General features: G+C 53.3%; 1 protein-coding gene across 4 annotated transcripts in view; it reads left to right on the top strand.

Annotated features, from left to right (window-relative positions):
* Window positions 1-5446: 5446 nt before the first annotated feature.
* The window catches only part of LTBP2 (latent transforming growth factor beta binding protein 2), a 100427-nt gene continuing 83908 nt past the window's right edge, over window positions 5447-21965 (top strand). For 2 of the 4 annotated variants that reach the window (XM_059914655.1, XM_059914659.1), the window contains exons 1-2: window positions 5447-6256; window positions 13024-13094. In XM_059914655.1, coding sequence (XP_059770638.1) covers window positions 5784-6256; window positions 13024-13094 — 544 coding nt within the window. In that variant the 5' untranslated portion in view covers window positions 5447-5783. The remainder of the gene's footprint in view (window positions 6257-13023; window positions 13095-21965) is intronic. The other 2 variants (XM_059914657.1, XM_059914658.1) reach the window with 2 other exon arrangements.

The following is a 21965-nucleotide window of genomic DNA, read 5'->3' as shown; positions in this document are numbered from 1 at the left end:
GCCTTGGAGGCCTCGAGCAGGAGGGAGCTGGGGCCTTTTCATACAGCCTCCACCTTCCAGACTGGAGGCTGAGGCTGCACGATGCAGGGTCCCAGCCGCCCAGTCTCTGGACAAGGACGTTTGAGCCCGTGAGCTGCTCCCATCTGGAAGGCTGGGGGCCCAATCAACCTTCCTTCAGCTGTTCCGCCCACTGATTAACCAGGAAATGTGTTATTTGTTCTGAGCAGGGGAACAAGCTCTCCTGGGGAGAGGAATTCAGGACTGGAGATCCAATCACTTCCAAGCAAGAAAAATCCCTGGAATTCTGTCCAGAGTCTGGGTCTCAGCAAAGGGAGCAGAAATGCAGTCCTTGTTTTTGGCCCTTATTTACCAAGTTAGTTCAGGTTCTGGTAGCTCTCTGGCTGCTGGCGTTATTCCAAGACATGGGAAAGCAATGAGGTTGCCTTGAGTGTCTAGCAGACTGCCATCCCCTCTCATGGTGCACGTGTCCCGGCAAACCTTTCCCCACTGGAATCTTTTTAGCAGCCCCTTGGGACTCTCTCTGCAGGGTTTCCGGAGACGATTTCCCTCCCCAGACCCAAGGGGTGGGTTAGTTGGCTTAGCGACATTTTGTGCCTCTTTAGGGGAGAAGCGGGAATCAGAGGTAGGGAAGTGACACGTGGTGAGTCAGGGGCCTTGCTGGAAACGGTTAGCTCCCCTTCTTTTCCTAAGCAGGGAAGGGAGAGGGGGACAGAAGTTCTGATACCTATCCCCTGGGAATTGAGTGGTGGGCTAGCCATCAGGGAAGAGGCTGGGGAATGTGTGGTGGAGAGTCTTAGGTGGGGACAGCTGCAGAGATGGCTGGAAAAGGTACCATTCAATTGTCATGAGGGCTGCCGAGGCTCAAGCCCAGAGTGAAGGCAAGGTGCTGCAGTCTTAAAAGCTTGGGCTCAGGTGGCAGATGACCAAGGTTGGAACACTTCCTCAGCTGCTTATCAGCTGTGTGATTGTGGGCAAGCCAGTAACTATTCCCAGACTCAGTTTCCTCCTCTGTGTACGTGGAAATCACACCTCCTTTCTTTGGTTAAAGGAGCCAATTCACGTAGCATGCTTAGCACAGTGCTTGGATCATAGTAGACTCCATAAATTTTAGCAGCTTCAAAAAGGAAAAACAAACAGAAAACTCCACTGTTTATGGGATTGGAGATTCTGAAGAGCTGCATCAGCAGATCCCAGCGATTACAGGGAAAGGGAGTGACGGGCAGTAAGTGGGAGGCAGGACAGGAGGATGGTGCTGGGATGGGGGAGTAGGAGATGCCAGTCTTCAAAGTAGATTAGCCTGGCTGTGGGCCCCCAGGAGAACAGGGTGGGAATTTCCAAGGACCGCTTGTACTCACCAGGGAGTGGGAGGGGCGCCTAGAGGTGAGGGAAGTGTGTCTGCATGAGGGTTTTGGCTGAGTTGGAGCAGTGAGAGGCTGAATGGGCAGCAGACTTCCAGAAGTGCAGACGGAGGAGACAGAGCAGTAATAATGACTTGGACACGTGGGAGGAAAAAATAGGTCAGGGATGAAGTTGATGCCAAGGTTTCTGGCCTTGGAAGGCTCATGGGGATCTGAGGTGAGCGTTGAGGGATGAAGAGGAGAGATGCTAAAGGAACTGGGGAGGTAGTGGGGTGAGGAAGGGAGCCCGGAACTAAAGAACTGGGTAGATAATGAGGCAGGGAGAGGGAAGTGTGGAGCTGAGGTTTTCCCATAGCTGTGAAGGAGCAGTGTCTCAGGGAGAGAGCTGAGCATTCTGGGAATTGAGATGGCATTCATCCCAAAATGCAAGGTGCAGAATTCAAGGAGATCCTTAGGGCCATCCTTAAAGGCAGCAAGCACATGAACTTGGACCAGTAACTCCCACCAGGAACTCAGTTTTTCTCTCTGAAAATGGGTCTAATGATAGCAGCCCTCCCTACTTGATGGGATTACCCTGTCATTCATTCAGTTAGCCATCCATTGAACACGTATTTCTTTTCTTTCTTTCTTTTTTTTTTTTTTTAATATTTATTTATTTATTGGCTGTGCCAGGTCTTAGTTGTGGCACTCGGGGTCTTTTTTGCTGCATGAGGGATCTTCGTTGCAGCATGCGGGATCTTTTTTTTTTTTTTTTTTTTTTAGTTGCAGTATGTGGAATCTTTTTTTTTTTTTTAGAAATTCACGTTCTTTTATTTATTTATTTATGACTGTGTTGAGTCTTCGTTTCTGTGCGAGGGCTTTCTCTAGTTGCGGCAAGTGGGGACCACTCTTCATCGCGGTGCGCGGGCCTCTCACCATCGCGGCCTCTCTTGTTGCGGAGCACAGGCTCCAGACGCGCAGGCTCAGTAATTGTGGCTCACGGGCCCAGTTGCTCCGTGGCATGTGGGATCTTCCCAGACCAGGGCTCGAACCCGTGTCCCCTGCATTGGCAGGCAGATTCTCAACCACTGCGCCACCAGGGAAGCCCCCAGTATGTGGAATCTTTAGTTGTGGCATGAGAACTCTTAGTTGCAGCATGCAAACTCTTAGTTGCAGCATGTGGGATCTAGTTTCCTGACCAGGAATGGAACCCGGGCCCCCTGCATGTTGAGTGTGGAGTCTTAGCCACTGGACCACCAGGGAAGTCCCTGAACACGTATTTCTTGGCTGTCTATTAGAGGCAAGCACTGTTCTAGGTTTTGGGGAAACAGGGGTTAGCCAGGCAGGCAAGATATCTACTCCTTTAGAGCTAGCATTGTGGCTTGGGAAGTCAGACAATAATATTATAGGTTGTTGAACAGGATTTTTCATGTGGTCTTTGAATTTCTGCTGAAGCTGCAAAGGCTAGAACGATAAGGACTGAATGTTCTCACGTGCCAAAGAGAAGTACTAGGCATCTTACTAAAGGCAGAACCAGTTCAACAACTATTAAGATACATCCCTGGATTCCAGCCTACGAATAAAAAGGGATTGAAGAAAGTCATTGAGTCAGAGAACAGTTGCATTAGTAAGCAGGGCTGAGATTTCCCCTGAGGGTACTCCCCAAGCAAGCCAAGTGAACAGGGCCCTAAGAAAACCAGTCATAGAGACTGGGGGCCTCCAAAGAAGAGGAAACTAGCATGACTCCCCATAATTCTGCCTCCACTGTTGCTAGCTGAGGTGCTAGAAGCTGCAAGCACCCCAGTGCACCAAAGCACAGCAAGAAAGTTCTTGGGAGAACCCAACCTATGTCTTTAGGAATTGGGGATGTACATAAATGAAGAGGCTTGTGTGCATTTTCTGCCTGGAGAATTCTGACTGTGGAGACTGGCTGGAGTGGCCCTTATAGCAAGATGAGATGCAGCCAGCTCGCCACTGGTTTGCTGGCATGGACAGGCAAGTCCCATGGGGAGTAGGGGACACAGGGAAGATGTCCAGAGAGTGCCTTGCTATGGTAGTGCAGGGTGGAGGTCATGCAGAGAGCTTCCCAAGAACCCACAAATGTGCCCATGAAAGAGCCAGAGCTTGGCACCTGTCAGCCCAGGGCACCTGTCACACAGGACCTTACCGTTTTCCCCCAACACCTCTCCCCCAACCCTGATGTGGAGGAGCCACAGCAGAAAAGCAAGGTCAGAAAATCAGACCACACCCCAGTCTCCCTAGTACATGATCTTGAGCCAGGGGACAGGCCTGTGGAGGGAGAGGAGGGGTATTAAATTGGATACGAGATTGATTAAATTGGATGAGGTTTTGATTTGGACAGTACCAGACTTTTTAGTGCCTGGAAATTGGTCTTAATTATAGAAATGAAACTGTTCTTGTGACTAACGGCGATGCGCAAGCCAAGGACTCTGCTTGAGATGCCATTAAGGGTGGAGAAGAGAAATTCACCATAATATGGTTGAAGGCAGTGAGGGGAGAAAAATAGAGCTGTTTCCTGATTGTCCCTCTTCAGGTTCAGCCCATTCAATAAATCAGTTATACAGGTAAACAAACAATTTCAACTACTCTAGAGCAATGAAGGTGAAACAGGGTGATATATTAGAAAGTGATGACTTGGGAGTGGGAAGGCTGCGCTAGGTTGGGGGGTCAGGGATGGCCTCTCCGGGGGGTGATGTTTGAGCTGAGAGGTTAAGTGATGATCGTGTCCTGTAAACATCCTGGAGATGAGTTTCAGGGAGAGGGAAGTGGGCATTAACTTAGCCTGTTCAAGGAGTAGAGAGGAGGCCAATGCAGCTGCAGTGTGGTGAGTGCCCCAGCAAGAGGTGAGATAGAGCAGAGAGGGGGCCAGTCCTGCAGGGCTTTGGAGGCCAAGGTCAGGAGTTGAGGCTGTTTTTCAACAGTAGACTGGGTCTGTCCTTTGTGTGGTGTGGGTCCTTATAAACTGGTGCCTTCCTGCCTGCTGGGTCCCTCTGCCTCTCTAGGAAGCAGCAGGCTGCAGAAATGCAGGGGGCAGGTGGGTTGCTTGGGGGAGGCAGCCATGGTTGCCAGGCCTTTAGACTTTAGGGCAGGGGACCATGGTGTGAGTGACGAGCTGACTGTTGGGGGTACTAAGATGGGTGGCCGTTGGCATTCCAGCACCCCTGCCCTCTCCCTGCCAACACAAGAAGATGTGAGCACACTCACTGCATCAGTCAGAAGCTCATCGAATCCCGAGGGAGTGAGGGGCTGGATGGGAGTCTAGGGAATGGATCTGAGCCGCAGGCTGGAGGACTGGATTTCATTCACTTCTTGGACACACGCTGTCTCCTTGAGTGACCTTATTCCAGATCCTCCATGTTTATTCCCCTGTGGAAGAGAAGGCACCTCTTGTAGGATCCGCCGCCATCAACGCCTCAGGCCTAGGGTCGATCCTGACGCAGCAGGAAGGGGATTAAGATCAAGGAGCTAAGGCGGCTGGCAGCGACAGGTCTCTGCCGGCCGCAGGATAGCCAAGGACGCGGCCTAGTCCACTAGAGGGCGCGCGCCCCCAGGGGACCTTCCAGCGCTCCCGCGTCCCACGGCGGCGGAGGCAGGCGAGCTGCCCCGTGCTGCCCCAGCTCTAGCCGCACCCCCGGCCGACGCCCCCAGTGGCTCGGGCGGAAGCGAAGGGTCCGGGGCCCGGCCTTTGGGTCCTGCCTCTGTCATGCCGTTCTTGGTACCTCTCCTGACCTCCTTCAGACCTTCGAGGCTGCAGCCTTGGTCATCGAACAGGGAGTTTGTCCCTGAGGTTAGGGGCGGGCGATAAACTCTGGACAGGTCAGCAGTTCAGCTTGCCCAGGACAAGAGAAAGGTGCCTTGGGTGCCCCTGTCCCGGCAGGCGTCATCTCGCCTACTAGCCCTCCAGCCGGCCCTGCGTCGCCCCCAGCTCCTCACGGGTTAACACCGCTCGCCGCCCGCTCGCTTCCCAGTGCCAAAGTGGGTGTTGCTGGAATTCCTCTCTCCCTCTCCCGTAATGAGGGGGCTGAGCTGTCCCTCCGAGGAGGGGGCACGGTGTGGATAAAAGAGACGAAAAATCAGGGGGAGGTTTCCAAAAATAAAAGCCTCCGGTCCCCATTCAGGAGGCTACAGTGACGGGGAGAAGGCGCGGAGGTGCGACAGCGGTGCCCACCCAGCTAGAGACGGAGCGCGGCCGCCGGGCTCATTGCGCGCAGCCCCGGGCCGCCCCCGCAGCCTGGCCCTCGCTCCACGGAGAGCCTGGCCCGCAGTCTGATTCGGGGCCCCCTAGACGGGGAGAGGCGGGCCACCGGGAGGGGACCAGAGCGCAGCCAGAGGGCGGCCGGGCGCACAGACTGCGAGCCCCGGGGCAGTTACCCGCCCGCGCCGCTTTCCGGGCGCCCCGGCGCCATGAGGCCCCCAACCACCACCCGCTGCCCCAGGCGTCGGAACCCCTGGAGGAGCTTCTTGCCGCTCACCCTGGCTCTCTTCGTGGGCATGGGTCATGCTCAGAGGGACCCGGTGGGAAGATACGAGCCGGCTGGAAGGGACGCGAGTCGGCTGCGGCGCCCCGGGGGCAACCACCCCGCAGCGGCTACAGCCAAGGTGTACAGTCTGTTCCGGGAGCAGAACGTGCCCGTTCCGGGTTTGCCGCCCGCGGAGCGGACCCAACCTGGCTGGGGGAGCCCCAGCAGGCCCGCCGAGGCAGAGGCCAGGAGGCCGCCCCGCGCGCAGCAGCCGCGGCGAGTCCAGCCACCTGCGCAGACCTGGAGAAGCCGGCCCCTGCGCCAGCAGCAGTCCGCACCCCGGGCCCGGGCACCCCCGGCCCTCCCGCGCCTCGGGAGCGCGCAGCGACCGCGGGCTGCACGAGGGCGGCTAACGGGGTGAGCACTGGAGAGGGAAGCATGGGGGCTGGGGGAGCGAGGGCCGGTCTCCCGTACGCTCGTTCGTAGAGGGATGTGCAGGCTAGAGGAGAGGGCGCCGGGCTCCGCCTTTCATCCCTCTGTCCCCAGTACTGCGGGGAAACAGACCGAAGTCCCGGAGCTGGGGCTCCATCTGACCCACTCGCAAAGAGTTTGGAGGAAAGAGAAACACCACCCACACCCTTTCGTACCAGCTCGCCCAGACCCGACGTTAATCCTTTCGCAAGGCGCCAGTGCATTCGCCCGCCCTCCTCCCTCCCGCCTCCAACCGGTGCCTGCTGACGCCCGTAGCGGTGCGGGGATCTGAAAGGGATCGGGGAGAGGGCAGCGGGGTGGGCGTTCCACGCGCTTGAGGCCCAGGGGAAGCTGAGCGGGCTGAGAGCGCGGGTAGGTGGAGGATGCCGGGAGCGCCAGAGCGCGAGGGCAGATGCATCTCCAGGACGGAGGCTGGCAGCGAAGCCTGCGCGGGGGCACGGGTCTGTGGGTTGCGGCAGAGGTCGGCCTGGGCCCGCGGATGGCTGGACGTGGAAGTGGGCGTGGGGTCGGGGGCACTTTGGGCAGGAAGCCTGCTCGCGATGTGGCTGCGGCCCTGTGGGTCCGTGGGGGAGTGGGTCTGTGTGGGCCCTTGTGCAGCTAGGTGTCAGCGCGACTCGCGCACTTTGCAGGGCTAAGTCTCCCCCCTACCCTGAGACTACCAGCTGCTTGCCGGGGGCTCCCTCGCAGCGTGGGAGAGGCTCCCCAGTAACCCCCAGCCCTGCTGAAGATCGGCACGGCTGCGGGAGGCTCAGTCTTGCCCGAGTATGACAGGTGTCTCCAGAATGGGGGGCACTGGAGGCCCGGGCAGTGCGGGGCTGCGTGGGGACACCATCGGGGAGGCTGGGAAGGAACCTGGCAGCCCTTCTTGGCTTGGGCCCGATTTGCCAGGTGGGTTCAGTCCCCTGGCTCATAGCACGAAGGACACTGCAACCCCTGTTCTACTCCCGAGGATGTTCTTACTGCCTCTCCACTCGCTATTTTCCTAGGCTGCAGCACTCTTCTCCTGTGTTTCTCTGCTTAGAGAGACCTTCTTGACTACTCCTGCCCCACCCTCTCTCTTCCTTCACCCTGCTCTACGTTTCTTCATAGCACTTATTCCCATTGGACATATTATGTTTCTGTTTCTGTGTTTATGGTCTGGTCTCCCAGCCCACGCTAATGTAAGCTCTATGAAAAGAGAGGCTTTGTTTTGTACATTGCTGTGTCACCAGTGCCTAGAACAGTGCTCGTATATAGTTGCTGCTTGTTAAGTATCTGTTGAGTGAGTGAATGAATTCCCCGCGGCCCTTGGAAGGCCCAGCTTACGGCAGACAGAGTAGACCCGAGCACTGCCAAGTCGCTTACACAGAGGATCAGCCGGTGTTAATGGCCTGTGCAAGTGAATACATACTTCTTAAGAGCAAGTGTGCAGGGCCTGGGATAGGGGGTGGGGCCCCGAGACAAAGGCATTGTTCCTGCCAGGAGGGCAACTCAATTACTGCAAATCGAATTGGAGAAATGAACAGATATGCACTGGTGAACATGCTTTCTAGTACCAGAAGCTTCATGTTAAGCATAAAGGAATGGACGTTTGTGGCTGAGGAGCCCGGAGGAGAAGGAGGCCCTGTGAGCAGGAGCCCCTGGGGTTCGAGGGGCGGTGTGTGGGGAAGCAGAGGGGAGGTGGCAGGAGTGGGGTGCCGAGGTGTAGCACTGCCCAAAGACAAGGGCTTTTCACTGTTGTCACTGGCCTAGGGGCAGGACTGCACCCTGGTGTAGGGGAGCCACAGGGCTGAGGCTGGAGGCATAGGTTGAACCAGATCATGGAGGAGCTTATACCGTCAGCATTCGGGTGGGAGTTGGGGGGAGATGGGATAGTGGAGTGGGGGTGGGAGGGTGCACTATTCGCAGTTGTGAAATGAGGTGGTGATGAGCAAAGCAGATTGTCACCATGATAAGGCTGGTAGATGTACACAGGTGTGTAAGGACCTGGGCTGGGTGCCACCCACAAGCACTTGCCATATACAGGTGCACACATCACATCACATGCTGGGTTTGGCTCCTCCCCCAGATTATTTTCTGCAGCTTTGATAAAGGGTGGGTTCCTCTGGCACTCCAGCTAGCCACTCCAAGTCATCTGGGGAGGGGCTGAGTGGCAATCTTGTCCATTGGCTTCCTCTCCCCAAGTCCATTCTAGCTCATGGCTTCTGGCCAGGCTGGCCTCTCTGGCAGTTGCCTTGTGAATTGCTCAGGGCCAAGGACTAAGTGCCACCTGCTGGTAAAGCTTGGAATTGCATCACCACTACTGGGGATTCTTCATTCAACAAACGTTTGGAAGGTCTCCTATATGCCCGGCACTTTGCTGGACCATGGGGATACAGCAGTGGCCAAGACAGCCTCTGTCTCCGTGGAACTTGCAATGTTAGTGGGGTTTTATTGCACACAATGAAGATTTTAAGTGTGCACCAGGCACAGTGCTAGGTGTCTGGGACACAGTGTAACCAGAGCAGAAACAATTCTTGCACTATTGAAATTCACAGTCCACAGGAAACTTTTTAAGCCGTTGTTTCCCAGCATTCAGTGTTTCTTAAGCTTAGCCTCACAGCATACCACCTTCATAATATTTTCCTCTATCTTTTCCTCCTTGTTCTATTATTTTCTTAAATTTATAAACTATTAAAATAACAGGATTTTGTGTTTTATTTATTTTTAAGTATTTTATATTATGAAGTTTTATACAAACCTACAAAAGTATTGGAAATAATACAACTAACAATCCAGCTTTTTCAAACCTTAATATTTGGGCCTATTTTGCTTCTGATTTTTTTAGTCAAAATATCTTCTATAAATTTGTCTCTCTCTCTCCCCAGAGTTAACCACTACCTTGAATTTACCCATGATTCCAATCTATGTTTTTATACCATTACTACAGATGCATGCATCCATAACATACACAATATTGTTTTGCATATTTTAAACTTAGATAAGTGGTACTATGCTGCATTATCCCTCTACAATTTGCTTTCTCCAATCCTCATTAGATGTTTGAAATTTAACTACATTAATATAATCAGCCCAAGTTTATTCTTTTTTTTTTTTTTTTAATATTTATTCATTTATTTATTTTTGTCTGTGTTGGGTCTTCGTTTCTGTGCGAGGGCTTTCTCTAGTTGCGGCAAGCGGGGGCCACTCTTCATCGGGGTGCGTGGGCTTCTCACCATCGCGGCCTCTCTTATTGAGGAGCACAGGCTTCAGACGCGCAGGCTCAGTAGTTATGGCTCACGGGCCCAGTTGCTCCGCGGCATGTGGGATCTTCCCAGACCAGGGCTCGAACCTGTGTCCCCTGCATTGGCAGGCAGATTCTCAACCACTGCGCCACCAGGGAAGCCCAAGTTTATTCATTTTAATTGTTGGTTATTATGCCATTGTCTGAATATACCACAGTTTATTTATCCATCCTTCTGTTTTTGGACACTTAGATGAGTTACATATTTTGGTATTACAAACAGTGCTTGGCATTTTTCTACATAAATCCATTTTCAAGGACACTTTATATCACTATCATAAGCTGAAAATAGTACCACTTGTCATAAAGAGAAAACTGTAGGGAAACTGAAATGAAAACAAAATGTTCTCAAAGTCTAGTCAAATACCATTATCATAGGAAGTTCAGCCCTGTAGTTCTCCCTATTGGAAAGGGCAATTGGCAAGTGCTGGAGAGAGAACCAGGCATGAAGACCCAACCTCCGACAGGGATTTTTTCCCACTGATCTAATCAGACTAGAACGATCACTAAAAAGGGAATCACTAAAAAAAATAAAATAAAATAAAAAAATAAGGGAATCACTTTCTCGCTGTGTGATTCAGCATTGTTGCATGTTGTGATTATGGAAACGTCAAATACGGAACCGTCAAACTCCCTTTCCTACCAGAAGTGTGTTGGGAAACATTGGATTAAGTGAAACAAAGAGGTATTAAAAGTACACCACATGTCAGGCACTATGTTAGACTCTAGGGGCACAAAGAGGAATAAGAAAGAACCCTCAAGGTACTCAAGATGGAGACATACACCAACAGCCTGAGATAATCAGCGCTAAATGGTGTGGCGGCTGGAGAATGGGGAAGGCTGGGTAGATGTCAGGGGAGGTTTTACACAAAGGAGGTGACATTTGATCTGGAAGTCTTGGAGCGTGCCACGGATTTCAGTCGGCAAAGAAGAGAGGGAAGGCAGTCTAGGCAGAGAGAGCAGCTTAAGCAAAGGCATCAAAATGTGCCCACATACAGTGCAGCTGGGGGACAACAAACTTCGTATACTTGGAGGATCATAGTTTTGGTTGTAGGTGGCCATGGAGATAAGGGGGGAAGGGGGGCAATTAGACTCCACAGGCAGGAGGGGTCCGGTTGGCTTTGTAGAGGCCAGTGGAGAGCCTTGAGGCATCTATAACAAAGGACCAGTATGACCAGATTTGTTCCAGGTGGAACAGCAGCTGTCCTAGGCTGTTAGCCAGAGGGGTTGGGCAATGATGCTGGATCCTGGGCTAATGTTTGCTGAGTGGTGTGGCCTGGAAGGCTGGGCTTATATAATCTCTGAGTGGCATCTTCCAGACAGTCAGAGCCACTGAGTCGTTGGCCCCAGCTAGTCAGGCTCATTTGCTCTCTCCAACTAGCCAGAGCCCACGGAGTGGTCATCTCCCATCGGGCACCTCCCTGAGCCTGTACCCAAGACTCCGGCTGGGCTTCTGTAGCCCTCTCGAGTGCCCGCTTAGCCAAGCCCTGCCCCCCTGCTTGGCAGCTTTGATTCTGACCAGTTCTCACCAGGGCCCTGACGGCCTTGAGGGCTCTACCGTGGTCGGGCAGGGCAGGACGAGCTGCTGCCTTCCTACAGTCAGCTCCGTAGCCATTCTGAAGGCATCTAGGGTACCAGCAGGCTCAGTGGGCCTCCTTGAGCTGGGATCCACTGCATGACCTCTCAGCCAGGTGGGCCCCTCAGTCCGTGCTCTCTGGACTCCCACAGACCCTAGTTTTTAGAAAACTCCCAGGGCATGCTGTCTGCTTCCCTCTCAAAGACCTCTCAGGCATCTAAGAGGCCTTGTCACCACCAGAGGGGTAATGACTCACCAATGGGTGGGTAGTCCCCACTCCCGCCAGAGCACACACTCAGAAGCCCTGGCTGTGAGGACCAGCCCCTTCCCCAGAACCCAGTGACTTGGGCCCTGATGGGGAAGAGGCCTTCGGGGAACCAGGAAACCGATGAATGCAGCGGTCCAGAGAGGCTTCTAGGTGGCTGAAATGGCACAACCCTTGGCTGGGAGGACATTCTGGGGCCTCCCTGGGAGGCAGCTCCCCACAGCTTTGGGCCAAAGGGCCAGGAATGGGCCTCAGCTTTTTCAAGCTGAAGGAATTTATTTTGAATGTTTCGTAAGGTTTCAAAAACCACACAAGCTTTGGGGGCCACACAAATGTCAAACAAACTCCTAAGTGGGACCAGATGCCCACCATGCCGGCCACAAAGGTCACAGGAATGGCCCCCGGTCTGTCCTTCACCTCACTCTTGGGCTCCGTACCTCTGCTGCCCCGCTCACCCTGAGTTTCAGCGAGTGCTCAGTAGACAATTTCTGATGGTAATGATGGGGTCTGTGAAGCAGAGCCAGGCCCAGCCTGAGCTGAGGAGTCAGGGCCCCAGAGGTCTTCTCCAAATAGAGCCCTTCTCGGGAAGTCACCTCTGTCCAGGCATTTGGGTCTTTAGACTGACAGTCAGGGTAGGTGAAGGATACTGGTGCTGCAGGGGCCTCGCTCAACACCTGAGGGCAGAGTTTGGGTGAGTTGGGTGAGTGGCCCCGGTGGCAACTGCTGGTCAGTGTCTCCTGTAGGTGTCTCGGTGCCAGCACCAAGGAGTAGCTGGGGGAAGGACTATCTCCCACCAAGTAAGTTCCATCAGCCTGCCCAAGTAAAAAATGTGCTCGCCATGCAGAGCAGCTTACCCCGAGTCCCCAGCCCCATCTTCCTCCCAGCTTGCCACTTCCTCAGCTCCTCTTAAAGAGAAATTCTGGAGCTCCGGCTCCTTCTGTCCCACCCAGCGCTCCGTGGGACCGGGCACCAGCCTGCCAGAGGGCTAAGGCTCCTCCCAGTGTGCATTTGTTGGTAGGTGATGCATATGTATGTCCTTAAGGCTGTTTTGTGTGTGTTTTCCAGCTTCCCTTGGATTATCAGAATTTGTTGGCAAGGGCCATGGTGATAATTTTTTGGTGAGAGACCATGTGGAGTTGGAGCGTGACTTAGAGTTGGGTCAGCTGAGGTTTGACTCTGGCTCTGGCGTTTACTTATTGTTTAGTCTTAGCAAGTGACTGAGCCACTCTGAACTTGCTTTTTGATCATCTTCGTGATCCCTGTGCCAGTGTGTCAGGGGCTATACATCCTATCTCATTTAATCCTCACAACAACATTAAGCAGGTATTATTATCTCCATTGTACAGACGAAAAGAATGAGGCTTCCCAAGCTCATGCAGAGAATGGCAGAGTCAGGATTCAATCTTAGATGTGAAGGATCCCAAAGCACCCGCCCATGGGCCATGCGGCCTCCCTAGAGAAGGGGGACAGTGCCCGGCCTGGCAGAGTTCCCCCAGGCCCTGCCTGTAGAGGGTGGGACCATCAGAAGGGCTCTGTGAATAGTCCCGCTCTGAGCACCCTATGCTGACCCTGTTTTGGTGACCCCGCAGGAGGAATGTCTGCGGGGGACAGTGCTGCCCAGGATGGACAACGGCAAACAGTACCAACCACTGTATCAAACGTGAGTGCCTCCACCGCATCCACCCTCTCCCTCTCTCTTCCTTGAGCTGGGCGGGGCATGGGGACTCCAGAACCTGTGTGGGGAGCACAAGCGTCTTCCCCAATCTGCCTCCTGAGCAGGTAGCCCCTCTCCAGGGGGGAGGCAGTGGAAGAGAGGAGATTGAAAAATGCCTCCAGGGCATTCCCTGGTGGTATGGTGGTTAGGACTGGCGCTTTCACTGCCAAGGGCCTGGGTTCAATCCCTGGTTGGGGAACTAAGATCCCACAAGCTGCATGGCATGGCGAAAAAAAAAAAGGCTCCAACTGAAGATGACTTTTCAAATAAAATCCCCGCTCTTGTTTGTAAAGCTTCCTATATTCCCCACCTGCTTCTCCACTGTGTTGGGGCTCCTCCCCAACTTGCCCTGTGGTGCTCACATACCCCTGTGGTCTGCGGAACACACCTGGCCCCAGAGCCTCTGCATCGCACATTCCTGGGGGGACCACTCCTAGCGCTGTGCTAGGGGAATCCACCTCTGCTCTGGCCCCTGGCCCCTGGCGGGCATCCTACCAGGACGGTCAGATGAGGCTTTGATCCTGCATCTGGAGCAGTCTTCCTTTGGACCACTCCAGAGCCTGGCAGCCTGGCCCAGATGAGAAAAAAGAGGGTAGTCATCTTAGTTATGTGGAGACCAAGCAGTGAGGTAGGAAGAGCCGGGCTCTGTGCCCTAGCCTCCACTGGTGGCGCCCTCGGAGGAGGTGACAGCAACACGAGAGCCAGTAGCTACGCAGCACTCGCTCTGTGCAAGACTCACTTCACACGTCCTGTGGGGCGGGGAGAGCCACTCACCTTTTGGCATGTGAGGAAACTGGGGCACAGACAAGTCACGTGCTCAAGGTCACATGGCCTGGAAATGGCAGGATTTGAACTCAGGTAACCTGACTCTAGGGTCCCTCTTCTTAATCTCCACACTCTGCTGCCAGATATCTTACCTCATCTTTCTGGGCCTCACTTTCTGCATCTGTGAACTGGGGATGGCCGTGTACTACTGTTTCCTTTGTTACTCCTCCTCTACCTCCTATTACTACTACCACCATCACCTCTACCATTACTACTACTACTACTACCTCTACTACCATCACTATGACTACAGCTGCTGCTGCTGCTGCTACCACTACTACCACCATTACTACTACTACCACCATTATTACTACTACTACTACCACCATCACCACTACCCCTACTACTACTACTACCATCACTATTACTACAGCTGCTGCTGCTACTACCACTACTACCACCATTACTACTACTACCACCATTATTACTACTACTACTACCACCATCACCACTACCATTACTACTACTACTACCATCACTACTACTACAGCTGCTGCTGCTGCTACTACCACTACTACCACCATTACTACTACTACCACCATTATTACTACTACTACTACCACCGTCACCACTACCACTACTGCTACTACTACTACTACCTCTACTACCATCACTACTACTACAGCTGCTGCTGCTGCTACTACCACTACTACCACCATTACTACTACCACTACTACCACCATTACTACTACTACCACCATCACCACTACCACTACTACTACTACCTCTACTACCATCATTACGACTACAGCTGCTGCTGCTGCTACTACCACCACTACCACCATTACTACTACTACCACCATTATTACTACTACTACTACCACCATCACCACTACCATTACTACTACTACTACCATTACTACTACTACAGCTGCTGCTGCTGCTACTACCACTACTACCACCATTACTACTACCACTACTACCACCATTACTACTACTACCACCATCACCACTACTACTACTACTACTACCTCTACTACCATCATTACTACTACAGCTGCTGCTGCTGCTACCACTACTACTACCATTACTACTGCTACCACCATTACTACTATAACAACAACTACTACTACTACTAGCTAACAGCCGAGGATTTACTATATGCCCCACACTGTGCTAAGCTCTTCACATACATCATCTTAGTTAAGTCTCCCAATCCTATAACATGAGTATTTACTGATCATCTATCCTACCTATAGTCGAGGAAACTGAGGCTCAGTTTGGTTAGGAAACGTGCCCGAGGAGACAGTACTACTCCGAGTCCTGGAGCTGAGGCCTGGGGTGGGATTTGGGGCTGGAGATGAAGAGGAGGGCCCATAAGTTCTATTGAGCTTAGCAGAGAGTGTTGCTGAGGTTTGAGCTGAAGTTGGGAAGGGTGGCTTCAGAGTGGGTGGGCTTCTCCACAGCTGCCCAAGGGGTCTGGGCATGGGCCTTGCTCTGGCCCTTCAGCCCTGAAGGTTCTCAGTTTCCTAACTTTCTCATGACTTTCCAGCATCATTCTCTGCCAATCTGGAGTTTCAACACTGGAAACTCGAGGTTGGGTGAGTCTGCAGATTGTCAGAGTTGCCGTGCGTGTGCACCCTCGTGCCCTGAGCAGGGGGTGCTGCTCCAGCCGGCTGTCAGTAGCCACTCCACCCCGGGGGCCTCAGCCCCATTGTTTCTCTCCCCGGCCCTCCGCTGCTCCCCTGGTCATACCTGTGACCCTGGCACACAGGCTGGCAGCGCTTCTGGAGGAATTGCCAGTGGGCGTTAGCCTTTCCCACACGAAGTTGGCTTGCCCACTGAAGGTCTGTGTGCTAATTAGCTGGGCCCAGCGCTGTTTGCTTGTTGCTATTTTGCTGCTAATGAGCCTGATGAGAACCACGTGGGCAGTGGGGTGTTGGCCCTGGATGGCTAGGTCCTGAGCTCTGTCAAATATGGGGCTCTTGGTTCCACGCCCTGTCAGCTGGCTCTCCTGCTTCCCCCGTGGTTTGCGTCTCCCTATCCCCTCCCCACAGCTGCCCTCCTGGCTGAAGAAGAGGCTGCCAACGCCGGGGCACGCTCATGACTCTGGCCTAGTGGTTTCCCATATGTGGGGTGCCTCTCCTGGCCTGGCCGCAGGTGGGTAGTGACAGGGAGGGGTGTGTGACATCCCCCCAACTGCCAAGAATAAAGTCTAGTCCCAGAACAGTGTGGGGACTCAATCCATCCCCTGGTCTCTCCCAGATATCTGTGGGTCCAACTCACTGCCCATGCATAGCGAGTGATGGTCTTTGTCCCCTGGACCACTCCCGACTCCCACTTGCCCCTCTCACAGACTCCGAGGTTGCTGTAACATACCAGCCATCTCCTTGGCAGGCCCCTTTTTTCATCCCTGTCCAGTCACTGGACCTTGGGGACCCACTGTGTCTGCAGGTGTCCACCGCTAGAAGCCCAGCTGCTCTCTGCACCCTGGAGGGGTCTGGAGCTGCGCCCCCATCTCCTCCTCTGGTCTTGGTATCTGCCTTTTCTTCTGTGGCTTTGCCAGCTCTGGCACACAATTTATGTGTTTATGTATTTGGGGAGGCAGCTGACTGGGGCCTGCCAGCCCGCTCAGCTGAGGGGAAGCACTGCAGGGTGTGGGGTGCTTGGGTCCTGTTTACAGTTAGGGCTTTTGGAAGACTGTCCAGTCTTCCCAGACTGGCTCGCCCCAATGCACACACAGCCTTTGGGAGGCTTCTGAAGGCTCACACTGGAAGAGGATTTGAAGAATTCTTTGGCTTCTCATTTTATCTCGACTTCGATGCATGGGGACTGGGGCTGTTCTGGGGAGAAGGCTATTGAGGAGGGGGCTAGGTGGATTACCATCTTCCCCTCCACCCCAGCAGTAAGGCTCCAAGTTAAGAGCATGTGCTTTAGATTCTGGTGCCAGATTCAAGGAGTCATGGATTTGAATCCCAGCTCTGTGTTCTCAGGCAAGTGCCTGGCCCTCTTCCAGCCATAGCGCCTCACCTATTAAGTGGCTATGACAATCTTTATAGAGCTGTTTTTGAGAATTAATAATAATAACACACTGTAGCTCTTACTGTGCGTCAGAACTTTATTATTAATTTTTCATCCTCACAACAACCCTGTAAACTAGACTTGATCTTTATCCCCATTTACAGATGAGGTTAACTATTTGTCCAAGTCGTGCAGCTGGCAATCAGTAGAGCCTGGGTGTGAATCCAGGTAGCCCGCTCCAGAGGATAGGGCTTAACACCGTGCTCCTGGGAAACGAGCAAGTGTGTGTAGAGAGCCTGGAACATGGTAAGTTTAGTTGTTATTTTAGCCTAAATCCAGGAGGCTGTGCTACCTGCCTGGGTTTAAATGCCGACTCCATCACTTAGCTACAGGACCCCGGGCAAGATGCTTAAGCTTCCTGTGCCTCAGTTTCTTTTCCTGTGAAATATGACTAATATTAGTCCCTGCCTCAGAGAATTCTAAGGAACAAATGAGATAACTTAGGGCAAGTGTTTAGTTCAAGGCCTGGCATGTTCTGTGTGTTCTGTACATGTCTGGCCTTGATGTTGAGAGCAGGGACTGTCTAACAGCCCACAACATGCAGCACAGTGGCAAGTGTTCATTGGATACAAGGTAAAGGCTCAACAAGAATGTACTGAATAACACAGGGCCTTTCCCAGGCCTGTGCAGAGAAGTCCCCTTCTGCAGCCCCGGATTCATCAGCCCTTTTGGAAAACTCCCCACGGTGCTCAGGAGACCCTGGAATGGCCTAGGCATTTGTGCTTGCCTTTTAGTCCCAAGCCTGTGTGCGCATGGGGCCATTAGAACCACATGCCTTCTGGGCCACATCTCAGCGCTGTGAAGACCCTCATCCCTCCTGATCTGGGCTTCTCCTGGGCTTCCCTGAGGGAGTTCCCCTGGCCCACCCATTCCAGCCCGGTAAATGACCCCATCCCAAAGGGCAAGACTATAGCCAACCAACTTTGGAGCCAGAATCCCTGAGTTCAGAGCCTTGCTCCATCACTTACTAGCATGGTGATCTCAGGCACGTTGCTGGACTGCTCTAAGCCTCAGTTTCTCCATATGTCAAATGAGGATCAGAATAGCACCTGTAGTAGTTATAAGAATCTACAGAGGAGATATATGCAAAGAAATCGACCTCATAATGGGAAGTGCTGAACAAATGTTGAGGAAAAGGGTCAGGGCAGGGGTGGGATTTGCAGGTTCTTTACTGACTGGTTAGGAACTGCCAGGAACCAGAGGCTTGAGTCTACATATGGCTCATCTCTGGATGAACCATCCGATGAAACTCAATAGTTGGTGGGAGTGGTGGAGAGGAAAGTGGAAGGTGTTAAGGGGAATAATCACATGACTTCAGTGGAGACCCAACTAACATGAAGGGTACAGACCTAGCAAGAGACACTGCCCATCTCTCCCCTGACCATGTAGAGGTACCTTAGATCTTCCTGGTAAGCAGGTGTATGCCCCCAAGGCTTTTTGCTTAAAGGAGTATTTAGGAGATGCTTTTATCCAGGGGATCCTGAAGCCAGGGGCTGTATCCTGTTGATACCAGCAGAGTGCCTATTGGATACATGTTTGTTAAAGGACTGAGTGGGTGAATGATTTCACAGGTGACCTGGAGGTTTTCTTCTGCCATCCTCAGCTGCCTCTTCTCACCTCCTTGGTTGGCTTCTCCTCTTCTACCTAACATCTTGATGTTGGGCTGCCTCAGGACTTACCCCAGATCTTCCAAATCCCCCACGCAAAGAGGGGGCCATATGAAGCAAGCACAGCATTAATCAACCCCCCCCCCCACCATTATTGGGTACCAGTAGACACTGTGCCAGACAATTAACACGCAACAATAAGAGTGGCAGTGCTCACTCTGTGCCAGGGACCACGCTAAACCCTTCAACTCCCTTCACCCTGTGAGTGGCCATCACATCACTCTCTGTCCTGGCCCCCTCCTGTGTCCCTGGCTGCTGCTTCTCCTTTACCCAGCTACTAAACAGTGGGTTTCCCAGGACTGAGTTCTGGGTCCTCTTCTTTTCTTTCTCACTGCACTGCTCCTGGAATGATTTAATGCATTCCCAAGGATGTAAACATCGTCTCTGGGCTGATGACACTCAGATTTATATACATCTTCAGCCAGATCTCTCCTCCAACCTCCAGGCTCCTTTCGTCCTGCCGCCTCCTCGACATCTGCTCTTGATGCCTCCCAGCCACCCCCACCCCAACTTGTCCCAAGCGAGCGCATCGTTTCCCTCCCTCTGAGCCAATATCCCTGCCCAGGTCTTACCCATCCTGTTAAAGGCATCTCCATCTGTGTGAATGCTTAAGCCAGACCATTCAGGACACCTCCTCTTGCTCAGGCTTCTATCCAGTCCATCCCTGAGCACTGTTTGCTTTACTTCCTAAATCTCTTGAGAGTCTGTTTGCTTCCGGCCCCCCCCACCCCCTCCCCCCCGCTGGCTGCTTCTCTAGTCCTGGGCACCAGCACGCTCTCCTGGGTGACTGCTGCAGCTGGCTGACTGCTCCCACTGTCCCCCTTGCTCTCCAGTTCTTTCTCTGTAAATTAGATCATAACACATCCCTATTGAAACCTTCCTGTGGTGGTGTGTCCAGCCTCGTCTGTCAGCCCCTCGCTCACCAGATCCAGCCTGGGTTCCTGGAATGTGCTGCCCCCGGGCTGTTGCACATGCTGCCCTCTCTGTTTGCTTTTCCTGTCTCTTTATGTGGCTGCTCCCTGTCTTCATTTCCAGCTCCCCCTAACCACTCTGTCTAGAGCTGCCCCCAGCAGCCTTGTTATTCTGGATCCCAGCCCCTTAATTGTTTCTTCCATCATTCATATCCCAATTTCTCTTCCTCTGCTTGTTTTTTTGCTTGTTTTATGAATTTCTCTAAGTTGGAGGCTCCATGAAGAAAAAGACACTGTCTGTCTTGCTTACCATCCTAAGCAAATAGTAACTGTTGGACGCAGGACCATTTTCTAGACGCTGAGACTCACAGAGGTGAAGGAACTTGCCTGAGGTCGTGGGGTTGGAATTCAAATGCAGGTCTCTTTGACTATAAGGCTGCTCTCTCCTCCACACTTCTGCCCTCGCCTTCATTGAGTTGTAAATGGGAATGGTGTATTCCTTCCCTCTCAACCTTCATGGGTCCTGGGCACGGAGCTGGTGTGGCTGCAGAAGGGCTTGGATGGCTCCATGCCAGCCACAGAACTGTCTTCCATGCCCTGGAGCTGCTCCCCTGGAAAAGACTGGGTCCCCCGGCTTGTCCCTGATGGGGGCTGCTCCAGGACCCCATCTTCTCTCATCTCCCCGGCCTCTCTGGCACTGAGGCCTTTAAATCCCTGCCTCCTCCCAGACAAAGCCCTCAGGGCTGTGATGGGGATGGACAGGTGACTCGTCTGCTCTAGGGCAGGAGCTAGAGGCAAACCCAGGCCTCTGCCCTGGGCCACGAGCCCTGCCCAGTGGTCCCCTCCTCATGCCTGCTGGAGCCGGTGGGAATTGGGGCTGCTCTCTATCCCCAGCCCCTGGCCCCCAGCTGGCCCAGCATCTCGGTGTTTGTTAATGCAATTAGCAGGGCGGTCCATGCTGAGGGGCTGGGGCCAAGGTCTGACTCACAACCCTCCTTCCTCCCCTCCGGCCGCCAAACGGTAGAGGCCCTCTCGGCCTGCCAGACGGCGTCTGCAGAGCGTGCGCAAGGGGCCAAGAACGGCATCTTTCTCTCATTAAAGGCTTTTATGTGAACACAACTGCTATTTTGGAGCAGGGCGCTTGGCTGGCCCCTGAGCCCCAGTGCTGTTTCCAGCCATCCTGAGCTGCGACCCCAGCACAGCTGTGGTGGGAATGGGCCGAATCCTTGAGGACCTGACTTCTCCCACAGCCTGGGGGCTTGGGGCTGAGGTCGGGGCTTGGGGGACACAGCCCCTGGGCAGAGCTTGGGTGTGGAGAGGATGAGTCCTCGGTGGATTCTGAGGGTGTGTGAAGGCCAGTGAGGGATTTCCTGGCCTCGGGGAGCTCTGACATCAGGGTCCCCTTTCTGTGGAAACCAAAGGTCAAGGCTGTGGAGAAACAGCTCAGGGTCACAGGTAGACCCCCAGTTAAGTGAATTCCAAGGGCAAGCTGAGGCCTCCAGGTAGGGTTCTAAGGTGAGGGGGGGCCCGGGGGAGGGCAGCACTGAGGGTGGTAGGTGACCGTCCTGCCTAGAAAGGTCTCTGGGTGTGGAAGGGACAGGGCCCCATCCTGAGGGAGGGATCAGGTACTCAGTGGGGAGGTCCTTAGTGTCCCACTGACACAGAGTTTAGGAAAGACGGAGGTTTAATCTGAGGAGCAGCTGAGCTTCAGGTATGGGGGTGCGGGGCCCAGAGTCTAATCTGGAAGGTAGGTTCATCTCCCAGACAGGAGGGCCTGGTACTGGAGGCCTCGGAGGAGGGCACAGGCTTAAGGGGCCCACCCTAAAGTCGGTGCCTCACCTAATGGAATTGACGGAGGGAGACGGCACCTCTAGATCCCAGGAGAGAGAGCTGATGACAAAAGCCCTACCTGGCTGGGGTGGAAGGAGGTAGAGAGGGGACCGGGCTGTATTTAACACCTGAAGAGCAGCCCTGCCTCTGCACCACAGTGCTTGGGGTGTCTCTCTAACCAGGGCCTGCCTTGTCATTGCCTTTTCCTGGGAAAAACGTCATGGCAGAGAAGTTCAGAAGCCCTCTTGCTTCTGCCACTAGGTGTGTGGTTTTTTTGTTTTTTTGTTTTTTAACTTAGCATTGATGTCCTATACAACTTTCTGTGGAAACTTTCTGTGGAAATGTTCTATGTCTTGCCATCCAACATGGTAGCCACGAGCCGCATGTGGCTCTTGAGCCCTTGAAATGTGTGTGGTGCAACTGAGGAACGGAATTTTAAATTTTATTTAATCAATTTCCATTTCAACAGCCATATATAGCTCATGGCTACAGCATTAGACAGCATTGGACAGCACAGCTTTAGAGAGTACAAAGTACTTCCATGATCTCTGCTGAGACTCACA

Source organism: Balaenoptera ricei, chromosome 2 (assembly GCF_028023285.1).
Source record: "Balaenoptera ricei isolate mBalRic1 chromosome 2, mBalRic1.hap2, whole genome shotgun sequence".
Lineage (NCBI taxonomy): Eukaryota > Metazoa > Chordata > Mammalia > Artiodactyla > Balaenopteridae > Balaenoptera > Balaenoptera ricei.
The sequence above is the reverse complement of the archived record's forward strand: the minus strand, read 5'-3'. Positions and strand labels throughout refer to the sequence as shown.